Source organism: Haemaphysalis longicornis, unplaced genomic scaffold (assembly GCF_048455015.1).
Source record: "Haemaphysalis longicornis isolate Haplotype H1 unplaced genomic scaffold, Haemaphysalis longicornis Haplotype H1 scaffold_3, whole genome shotgun sequence".
Classification (NCBI taxonomy): domain Eukaryota; kingdom Metazoa; phylum Arthropoda; class Arachnida; order Ixodida; family Ixodidae; genus Haemaphysalis; species Haemaphysalis longicornis.
The window spans coordinates 16,052,300-16,064,369 of record NW_027526335.1 but is presented as its reverse complement, the minus strand read 5'-3'; the positions used below and the strand labels follow the sequence as shown (position 1 = coordinate 16,064,369).

Genomic DNA, 12,070 nt, shown 5'->3' with positions numbered 1-12,070 from the left:
AAAAATGTGGGTGTCTCCCAGATCGCCTTAAATGCCTTCACGGGCACACCTTGTGTTTGATGATTTTCAACTTGGAAGGAAACCAGCCCAATTTCGTTATGTGTTAAAGAAGAAATCCTGAACATGTCGTAAGTGCACCGCCTGACGATATTACCAAGCCGTTTGCTATCCCACAGCTTTTAACGCCATTACTTCCGACAGTGGTGTAACTGGACTTCTTTTTTTTTTTTCTGGGGAATTTCTAAAATTTCCCTGAGAATGGGTGGGGGGATAAAGGACGCACAAGGACTTAAAGGGACCTTGCAACACTTCTTAGAGTTTCTTTATATGCTAAATGTTCTCAGAACGTAGTCAGCAAACACACTCAGTACTAAAAATAAATGGTCACAAAGTATTTCAGCCGGGAATTAGTGCTGTATGCTCATCAGATAACTTGGAAACTTGCTTTTAAAAAAATTTCTCTCTTTCCCGGGCATGGCGTTCTTCGAACGCTCGAATTACGTCATTACAGCGGTGTAGCGGCTGTTGGCCGGCTTTCTTTCAATTGCAGCAATGAACGCATTCGATAGCCACTTAAAAAAAAATGCCACAAAAGCAAAGCCGAAACGGAGGGCGCATTTGCTGCGACGAGCAAATCACGCAGTGCCGCTCCCGGCTGGCGACCACTTTAGCTTTCGCAGAGCTTCAAGACGCGAACAAAAGTACATATCGGCAGTGTTGCAGGGTCCCTTTAAGGGGGCGTTGTGACATCAGAGCACGCGTCCGATGAACAAGCGGCTGGCACTTAACCTCACCAACAGAATGCTGCCCAATTCAAACTATGCTTCCCTCGGCTCGGTGCAATTAAATTGTGAGCAACCAACATTGCTGCTTTTCCCGACACTGGGAAATTTCGTGGCGGCCCATGCATGCCTAGCGCATGTTGGCGCGCCATTTATCTGACAACGGAGCCGCTTGAACATTATGGGGACTGATAGAATGCTCGGGAAATCAGACATTTTGTGGCGTACCGACGTAGCCAGTGCAAAACTTGGGCCCCGGTCGAGCGATACCAACGGAGAAAACCAACAGGTGCGTCGCAGGCACGTTACAACTTTTCCGAGTGCAAGCACCACGCGAATGGCAAAAAAAGAAAACAAAAAGGGAGAAGGGCGAAACAACAGCTTGAAGGTCGCAGCTGCGAATCCGCCACCAGATTCCTTTGTTGTTTTATCTTCTTCAACGCGCGCACATATATATTACAGGCGTATTCATAAAGGACAGCGTCGCGTGCGCCCACCTGTATTCATGAGCGGCGGCGTGGCGCCTAGCGCGGTTTCAAACGTGCCGCTTCAGAGCGCAGGGTGCACGTGAAAAGAGCCCGGCCGCGCGTCGAAGGGCACTCGGGCCACCACTATTTCGCACCTGGGGCAAGGGGGACCAGCTCGTACACGACAGACACGCACCGGCCAATAGCAATGAACGTGAGACGAATCACGTATTACCACGACTGCCAGCTCGCTTCTCGCGTTTGTGCACCTAGGTATACCTTAACTTGTGCCACGTGGACGGGGCGCCATGGAAATTTCCCGCAAGCGTCCTATCAAAAGTGTGTGGAGACGCAAGACGTCCCTTTTTCATTGTTGTCCGCCCACGAGTTCTCCGTCGAAGTCAGACAACCCGCGGTCAAACGAGGACGTGTCAAGCAATGATGCATCAGTGACAGAGCGCATCAGCAACAGGTCATTTTCAAGTGTCTATAAGAAATCGTGATTATACTAGCGGAGTTGACGAATAACGGGCTGAAGATTCCCCAGGAAAAGTCCCCCTTCCGGCAAGAGCTTCGGTGGGCAGGACCAGAGCGCTTCAGTACCCGCGAAACGCGCCGTGTCACAGACGTTCGTATCAAGACAGCAAGTGACGGTGGAACGGTGAATAACGACGTTAACTACACGTCATCGTGTTAGCGAAGGTTGGCAGTCCATCCATTTGAAGCTGCCCACTTAGGTCGAGCTGCCACACTACAGATTAGGCGGAGACTGGGCTCGTATACCGTAAGCCAAAACGGGTCGGAACGCGCCCCTTCACGTGGAGAAATCTGGCCCCACGAGCACACTACTCACCACAGGAGAAGCACTTGATGTGCCAGTGCTTTCCGATGGCGATCTTCTCCTCGTTGAAGAACACGGTCGTGTTGCACCGGGGGCAGATTCCAGGCATGGCGCTCTCGTTTCGGCTCCGCTAAGACGCTTGCTCGGAGCTGCAATGAAGAAAGAACCAATGCTGCTATCTACACCGAGGGAATTCAAGTATCGCATGTTTCGCGCACAATGCAGGACAAAAACATGATAACGTCGACAGGCGAAGAGGATCTCGATCCGATTACATCAAGAAACTTCAACGTGCGCTATCGCACGCAACTCAAATGACAATAGCAGCCGCAACCCTTCCGCGTGCAACACGGTGGCAAGCTGGTCTGCTGCACATCTTTCCAGCTATTTCCTCCAAAGGCGCAACAACCTGCCCGCAACAACACGGTCGTCGAGCGCCGTATCGTAAAAAATTGCGGCGACGCCGTCACCTTAGGGAGTCGACCCCGCGTCCAAGACCCACCCGCACCCGAGGACACCAGGCGAGGCCTCCAGGTCCTGCTACACAATGCCCGCTCCGACAGTGCAGCAGTCGCTCCTGACGGCCGCGACCGATGGGCCTGGTACCGGCGATACCCTCCTCTGTGCAGTGCCGGCCACCTTCTCTGAGACTGTGCCAAAATCTCCGAGGAACGCCGTAGGTGTTTACCTCCTCACATCACATCCCTTCAAGAATACAGAAACCTTCCCTGCGCGCCGGTGGAGTGAAGATGACCCAAATCAAGTGGTCCGAGCGCGGGGCGGGCGCGCGTAGGGAGTCAATTAACCCCACCCGCCCATTGGTTTATTATTAGAGCAAAGCTGGCTTGGTCTCTGATGACGAGGTCGTAACCAGAACGCACTGCAGAAAAGCCAACTTTACGCAATGGGTGGGCACATGATGATGATGATGACACTTCCCGTGGTCAGAATTGAACCCGGCTCCCTCACGTCATGATTCGACTGCGCCATTCCGACACGGTCGAAGCAGTTTGGTTTCTGGACTGACTTTCCCCGTCTACTCGAAACTCTAAATAAATCGAATTCAAACAAATCGCAAACGCCCACTTACTTACCGCATTTACTCGCGTAATGATCGCACTTAAAAAAAAAAATGATGCAAAGTTAGGGTGCGATCATTAGGCGAGGTAATTTTTTCGGGAAAAAGTTTCAGCGGCGAAAACGCAAGTTGCAGGTCAGAATGTTTACGATAAGTCTCATGAACATAATAAACAAAACAAATAAAAACATAATAAGAGCTCCACTGACTACCAAATGAGACCAAGTGATGCAAAATGCAGTGTTCTCATTGCGGAACGCGCCGGAACGAGTTTGCGGTGAGGTGAGAACGGGTCGACCAATAAGTGGCTGCTGCTGTCACAGTGTGGGACGTCAAGTCACGGCTGCCGACACAGCAAGCCGAGCGCGTGTTTTTATATGTTTTGTAAGTACATTTGTGCATTAAGTGAGTTTCTTCCGCACCAATAATGAACTCCTGCTTGCCGATATCGCTAATATCATCAAGCCCACGGCAATAACGTAGCCATGTCCGCTTTGAAAGAGGAGGAAACTAACGTAAGCACGACCATCGTCGTCTAGACTTGGCACACATACGACATTTGGCTGCGGCAAGTTAAGAGTGAGACCTGTGCCCTCTATCGAGAGGCAAAACTTCGAACTGTAAATATTTTCATATTAATAAACACTTTCTCTCTCTCTTCTCTTAAGGGTGCGATCATTGCGCGGGAAATAAAAAAAAAAGTCATTTTGACGACGAACTTCAGGAGTGCGATCATTATGCCAGTAAATACGGCAATTTCGCGAAGCGATAACTTCGCGTATCATCATAGTTTTAGTTAGATAAAACGCTATTTCCTCCCTCTCCCCCACATGAGGCGTCTACCTCTGCCTTTCAAACAAATCGATCCGTTCACTTAGCGCAACACTCTTCGATGGACCACTCATATATCACTTACGAGGGCCTATATACAATGAATCGCACAAATGAAGTGCCAACAGGACGGGCGGGCTGCTGTTGTACACGTGGAGCGGCACCAGAGTTTTTACCTGCGTCAAAAGCGTCCTTCTGATACCGTACCGACAGTCCCTTCCTTTCTCTAGCGGCACACTACCGTCTCTTTGTGGCTCGCCTGAGCTAGGACTCGGTGTCCGCCCCCGTAGTCCGAAAGAAACCGCCTCTGGTTTCTACGCTAACAATCTGGGCTTGAACCGCCCAAATTATTCTGAAGAAAGAAATGCTTAGTCAAATGACCTTTCTTTTTCTTAGGCAAAGAGGTCCTCCCACATAAATTCCGCACAACTTTTTTCGTAAATAAGGGTGGTTTACGTAATCGCCGAGATCACTTCAGGCGTAAAACGCAGCCTCTCACCGCGTTTGAAACAGGAAGTCGCAGTTCAGCGCGACATGAAGTCGCGCTGCACGAGGGATACCGCTACTTCGGGTGTCCGTTTCAGTGAACTGCGATCCCTGCTGTAGCCTCCAGTACGTTCACAGACGTGCGCACAGAACGCTGTTGAACTTCACACCATATCAGAAACAGCGACGATCATGCGTGCTCAGCAGCTGAATGGGTCGACTGTTTCCTAAGCTCCCTCCCCGATGTCTTTATTGTCGCTAAAGCCTCCCAGCCGACCTCATCCACTTGGTCTGGACACGTCCAGCCTTCAATCGCCACCATACTTTCACTGCCCCGAACCCTCAACCCGACCCAACTCTAGTAGACACGTCGTCACTCACACAAATAGCGATGTATTCGCTAAAGAGTGACCTAGCACGACTGGTATGACAGCATCATCGGTGACTCTCGTGCAGTGATTATTTAGCAATGGACACAATTAAGACCCCGGGCCTACGACTGCCTCTACTAATGGGCATCGTCGAGACATCAATGTGAAGACGTGCTGAAATGATTGGCTTTCATTTCCCTCCTTTCTTCCCCTACCCACGCTCGGACCACTGGTCTTCCTGTCTTAATAAATGTTTTTCAATCGATCAATCCTGGAACCGGTGCATTTTAGACTTCAATTCGGTGGTCTTGAATATCTATCCAGACCTCGGTGGAACTATAGGGGCCTCGCATGGAGGGATGCGGCGGCTTTTCTTCGTGGTTAGACAGGAAAGCCATACAATGAGCTTCAAATTTGTGCGGCTCAAATCAGTTTTAGCACTAAGAGCAATACATTCGTTCAGTCGAACAACCTTCAATACACGCTTTCTATTCTGCTCGTGCTAGCGCTCATATCAGGCCAAGAGAGGCAGAACTACATAAGCCTCTACAGCATAACCAACAGGCTAAACAAATGTGACGTGAGGCTTGGCGCAGCACCTAACGTACACGTTTTTTTTTTCCTGCCAAATGAGTGCATCGAGATAGCGCTATCATCCACGTTCCCTTCATACCGAAACCGTCTTCCTGAATAAGCGTTATCTGGTTTTTCGTTCTATATATATATATATATATATATATATATATATATATATATATATATATATATATATATATATATATATATATATATAGAGAGAGAGAGAGAGAGAGAGAGAGAGAGAGAGAACTACCACGTTTGTCGCGAGGGGGAAATCCTCCCACACGCGAGCCAGATCGCTCGCGAGAGTTCCCGCGGTACAGATTTTTACTCACGCTACCAACATACACGAAAGAGCGCGCTGTGGTTCATTTACACGCGCTCACAGAAACATGAATGTTCTAACGACAGCATAGCGCGGCCGCCACGTCCCCATTTTCCGTGAGAGCGCCCACGCCGAAGATACGCAGAACTTGACGGCGGCCTCGAGAAGAATGAAGACATTCCGTCAGACGCCTTGTGAAGATATGGCCACTGGCACGGCAAATTAAAACCCCCAGAATGGGCGAGGTGGGATGTGCACGGGCGCCGGCGTAATGACGGCGCGTGATTAAAAGCCACTCATTTATACGCACCTTAACGAGGGAGACAATATGTTCCGGTCATGCTTGGCGTGCCAGCGAGGGTGTGATGACGCACGTACATAGTTCCCACGAGAGCCATGGAGAAGCTGATAGCTCGCCGACTACACATCTCTTTCTTAACTCACACGAACAGACAAGGTTTGTGGGGTGCGAATTTTCCGCACTGATTATGGTACGTGACTATTTAAAAAAAACTTGTACGACTGACAAGCGTTGTCTCGTGCTTGTGCGATTACTTCCGTCGGTGGCGATGGACCCAACAAGCAACCATAGGTATGAGGTTCTGTGGGAACGAAGTCAGCTGCACGTAGTTCAAATTAACAGGCGCCAAGTGGCTCAACACGATCCGACTATTCTCGGGGCGTGCCACAGCGCGGCATATTAGGGCGCCAACATTTCGCCAATGATAATCAGGCAGCGGAATTTGATATGTGCGCGGTCAACATTAGTACGTTTTTTTCACTCGTAGCAATATCTACGAACTTGCGTTTGTTATTAATTTATTTTATTTTCCTGGTAGCAATATCTATTAACTTACAGGGGCGCGCAACGGTTAGGAGACTTGAACAGTGGGGGAAATGTACCATGCAGCAAAAATAAAACCAAAGCCATCATTTTCAGACCAAAAAAACAAACCAATTCCCCAGCCTAAAGGGATTGCCACTCTTCGAACTTTAAAATCGCACACCGTAGAAATTGTCAGCCCTTTCAGATTTTTAGGTGTTTTTTTTCTTCAGCTCAAATGTGAAAAAGCCATGCGAGAATTATCGCACTAAAGAAATAGGTTTGCTGGTATTATTAGTTACCTCGTAGCCCTCTCTTCGTACAAACTGTTTTCGATAACACGCCCTTTCTATAACAACTTAATGATGCCAATAAGTGCGGAAAAACAACACGATTCTGTACAACATTCCTGTTATGCGAAAACGACGCATTTGGCACCGGTATGCTGCAATAACTTCTGGTTAACTTATTTTATGGGTGTCCGTGAGCTGTCATCATACCGGTTAAGCGTCGGGGTCCCGCTTGAAATGCGATAAAACGTAACTAGTTTGACTATTTCACCCGGATTCGGAAGACGCAGCAGCAACCCGCGCACAAGAGTGACGTGTGCTCAACTCCGACAGCCACCAAGTGCACGTAACAAGCACGCACATGCGTGTGTAGGCGGACTACCCGGCAACACGCCACGGACACTCGCCCGCATACGGCCGGCACGACGTGCGCTGGTTTCTACTTGGGAATGCGAGCACCTATGGTGCCCAGTACGTAGCACGCATAGTATAACCCGAAGTCCTCTTCTTGGAGGATATAATCGGTTCGCCGTTGCTGCCGCAGCCTCTTCCGCTCTGCTCTGCTCTGCACGAGAATGGATGGTCATTGTGACGCTGCCCTCCTCCGCATCCTCCCCCAAACGGCGCACGAACACGGACGCTCCTCTTACGTGCCTGCTCACGTGGTGGTGGTACGGCGTTTAGACTGGACGCCGCATCTATGAAAGACGTCTTCAGACTCGCTAGGAGGCGCACGGGAACAAAATCGGCGAGACACGTACAGCGGGCTCTCTCTCTCTCTGTATGTGAGTCAGCGTATCCTTCCCACCGCCTCTTGCCAGCTGACTTCGTCTCATAAACCACGGCGGCGCGGGAACAAACTAAATATAAAAAGGGAATGACCACTAAAAAAAAGTGCTGCACACACGAGGTCGTGTTGCTCATGGCATCAAGTGCACCAGGTCGGCGCCTACGCGCCCCGCTGAACCGTGTGCCTTTTTTCTTTTTTTCTTTCTTTCTTTCTTTTTTTTTTTTTCATTCTCGGGCGATAAGGCGCGCGCCAGCCGGAGCAACCTCTGAACAACAACAACAACAAAAAAAAGCTGGCTCGCCATGTAAGCGGTGAGGCCCCTCTCGTCGCTGCGGCACCTTCTTTCGACTCGCCGCCGCGCCTCTCACACCTAACTAGCAGACTGCTATACGGTGCGTGCTTTTTTTTATAGCACGCACCGTGCAGAAAAAAAAAATAAAAAAAGAAAAAAAAAGAAAACCCGGATTCGCAAATTTATGTAGACTTGACGAAGGCGCAACGTTGAAAGAGGACGGGAAAAGTTTTGGAGACGAAAGAGAGAGAGAGAGAAAAGGCAGGCGGTGGTGTAAGAAGGAGGACGAGCAAAGCAGGCGGCAATGTGCGGAGAACGAAAACAATGCGAGCCCCGTTAACGTGGACGAGCCGCTTTCCCAGCGCGGGCCGTGAAACAATGAGACGCGCTGCTCCCCGGCATCATAGCTCCGAGGAGGAAGCGAAGGAAACGGGCGCGAATCCGAAAGCGACGCCGTTTCGGGCAGCCCGAGAGAGGGGGGCACGCGATGATCTCGACGCGAACACAAAGGAGGAAGCGGGATGGAGAAGAAGAAGAAAAGGATGCGCGGAAGAGAGACAAAGCCTGGCCTGGGAAGTGGATCAGTTCCGCTTGGTTTAGAGGACGCCCTGGAAAACGGGGGAAACGCGAAGTTATGGCCAGCATCCCCAGCCGCATCTCGACTCGGCCTTCGCCCGCCTTTCTGTCTGCTCGCCCGCACATGTATAACTCTGGCACATGTAACTCTCGAGCTTTCCGCGACATGGCTCATGAAACGTGCTCCAAGCCCCATGTAGTTTTTTTACGGGTTACGGCCAAAAATACCTTTATCTGTGGTCGCAAATGACGCTATACACATCGGTAGCCTACACAGTTAATTTTTTGTTGTTGTTGTTGTTGTTTACAGTAGGAACTACGCCCACGCGAGCAGCATCCACGCAAACTAGCAGACTCGCCCCTTTTTCTCCTCGACCGTCTGATGGCAAGGCCATCTTCACCGCATCCCGTTGTTTTTTTTTTACGTTTCGTCGGACAAAGCCGGTAGAGAAAAGGGAAACAAGACGCCACTCGAGCGTAAAAACGCAACAGCCGCCAGTGACCGACGGTGGAAACGAAGCCAACCACTCGGAACCATCTCTCTCAAAGCAGGAACGTGCCCTCCGCAGCACGTGCACAGACGGCAGGCCGTCTCCATTCTCCCCTCAGCATCGCGGAGGACGAAAAAAAGGAAAGGACGGACAGACAGACACACGCCGCGCCACGTGCCGCGCAGTAGCACCGCGCGAGTACTTCCAAATTTGGCAACAGCGCGCGGCGTCAATGGTCCCAGGGGCAGAAGATGCACGAGGAAACTCTCCCGCTCACTCCCCCCCCCCCCCCTCCCCCCTACCCTTGGTGGCACAGCGCCGTGTTTGCCGAGCGCTTTTCGGACTTCCGGAGAAATCCAGGTGGCCGGTTAAAACCGCGCGCGGCTTCTGTCGGGCGCCTTCCCCCTCCCCTGCCGCCCTCCACTAAACTCCGGCACTGTGCTGCTGCCTGCACACGACACAACCGCCAGGTTATCGGCGCTTCCTGCCGCACACGCAAATAGAAAAGAAAACGAAACAAAAGCAGCGAGTGCGCATGTGGAAGCTTACAAGCACACCGCCTATGACGTCTTTCCATGCGCTCCCATACAGACGTACTTTGTGCGACAATAACGACACTCGGCACCTAGCATACGAGTTTCTCTTTTAAGAGCGGACAATGCAATCCGTCACAAAGGGTATATTAACGACAAATACAATGTGAGGATCAAGTTCATCTACATCGGTAGAGTACGCACATGGCGTCAACGGTTATACAATCAGCTAGAATAACGAACAAAACGTTTAAGTTGTGCAACCTCGCCCTTGCCGCGGTAGAGCAACCGGAACTGCTGCGCCAGCCTCGGAAGCCTCTTTTAGCAACACGAAAGATACACAAGAAGCGTGTGCAGCAGCCTGCAATCACCAACCGCTCGCACAACTGACTACGCCATGACGAGACGGTAGATCGCGAGCGAAAACAATTTGAAATGGGGGAAAGAGGAGAGAGAGAGAGAGAGAGAGAGAGAGAGAGAGAGAGAGAGAGAGAGAGAGAGAGAGAGAGAGAGAGAGAGAGAGAGAGAGAGAGAGAGAGAGAGAGAGAGAGAGAGAGACACTTCGTGACGTATGCTCCAATTTTTTGCTGAAAAAGTCTAGGATAAGCAGAAACATCCGAAGCGTTACAAAGAAAAAAAAAATTCCGAGCCATCTCCTTTACCGTGAAACCTGACGAGGGGCGCCTTAGCGTTTTTGCCAACGGAGATTAAACAGTTGGAGGGTAGAGGTGTACAGCTTTGCTGTAAAAGTCTCGCGTCTTTGAAGCACGAAGCGTTCTAGCGCGAGGTGTAAACGAGGCCCTGGTGTTTCAGTACCGTGACTACATGAGACGACGACAGGAGGCGCCAACAGTCTAAGGGGCTTCGCCCCTAAAATAAACGTGTTATTCAATTACGGCGCGACTTCTGAAGTTACCGAATGAGAGCGAGAGAGAGAGAAAGGGAGAGAGCCCATGTGTGCGTGCGTCCCTATTTTTTTTTTTTCTTTTGCTCAACAACAGATGGAACCAAGTGAGGTGGGAAGGACTGAGATTTGCGCACTGACCGAATTCGCTCAGCTGAATTCGCTGAGTCGACCAGGAAACGAGGAGCAAGCGAGCGAGCCACGTGACAACCGCATTTGGCTAGATTTGCTCCTTTCGGCTTCCTCCGCGGCCATCAATCGCCGACTGCCCTTCCGCAGCGAACTGTCACGAGAGATACAGCGGAAAGAGCACGAAGAACGACGGCAACCGGGCGGCCGTCCCTAATTGACGACGAGGCCTGCGCATTCTCGCTTTCTGCGCCATGACATTGCCGCCCGCATGTATGTACGGTTCCGGGTGTGAGGACGTCCTGCAAGAACCCCTCCGAGTCCTTAATGACGCCGCAAAGGAGCACCCGCCGCCACACAACGAGATACACTTCGAACGTTCACCATCCCGTGCACGGTTTGTGCAGTATTTGATCTTGGGGACGACGACTAAACGGATCTGCAATTTTAGGGGGCCACACTACGCACAAGTGTGCATTCCAAATATCGCTAGGACACAATCGTGCCGGTTTTAACGCAAACCCCAAACAATTTTTAATGTATACGGGAGAGATTAAGGAGCAGCGACTCAACGGCCTCAACCAGGCACTCGCAGATATGTGTACCACAGTTCTTGCGATCGCGGTGCGGCCTCTGGTTCCGTTGACTACTCTGTCTGCTGCCTCCCATATATCTGCCGTCGCTGCTAACGTTTTGTGTCGGGAAATTAGGACTTTAGTCAATACGTGTGATTTTTTGCAAGTGAAGAAAAATTAAGCCAGCGCTGTAATGGAGTTGAGCGAGTTGCCAAACTCTATAGTCCTCTCAAAAGCAGCAAGAATGTGCGCTGCAGGTCCTCAAGGTTTCTTCAAAGAACGCCACAGACACAACTGCATAAATGCGCGTATTGAAGCCTCAATGGCAAGGTTCTTAATGAGCATAAAAAACGTCTGGGTATCACTAAATAAAGGCTTTTAGAGTATCGGCACTCTTTTCTCTCATTGTTATATGCCGCCAGAATTTTCATTGATCGGTCGGCACCACGTGATATTTGTTTACATAAGGGCGCAGCCATTTTGTTTCTGGGTGAATTTTCTGGAAGAGTTTTTGAGACAGAAAGAAAGTGGTGAAAAAATGCCCGCCGGGTGGGATCCGAACCCACGACCTCCAGAATACGCGTCTGGGCTATGTTCCCCACCACTTTCTTGGGTATTTATGTTAAGGTAGTTTTTTGTTTCCTGCACTTGGGGGTGGTAGGTGCACTACTCGGGGTGAAGGGAACCTTCTATATATATATATATATATATATATATATATATATATATATATATATATATATATATATATATATATATATATTTGGAAAGCTTCTATTATTTTCGTTTCCGTTTCTCGTCTTCATCATATAAACTGTGACAGACGGGAGTCGCAAATAGGATTGAGGCAGAGTGAGGAGTATATGTAACACTTGCACCGTAAAATCCCAATTCGCGGGGGGCTACA

At 50.1% G+C, this 12,070-nt stretch overlaps 1 protein-coding gene across 1 annotated transcript in view; it reads right to left on the bottom strand.

Moving 5' to 3' along the window:
* Positions 1–12,070, bottom strand: part of LOC144174023 (cysteine and glycine-rich protein 1-like) — a 53,369-nt gene that overhangs the window by 13,778 nt on the left and 27,521 nt on the right. Inside the window, exon 2 of the mRNA XM_077702424.1 lies at positions 2,103–2,239. Coding sequence (XP_077558550.1) covers positions 2,103–2,199 — 97 coding nt within the window. The 5' untranslated portion in view covers positions 2,200–2,239. The remainder of the gene's footprint in view (positions 1–2,102; positions 2,240–12,070) is intronic.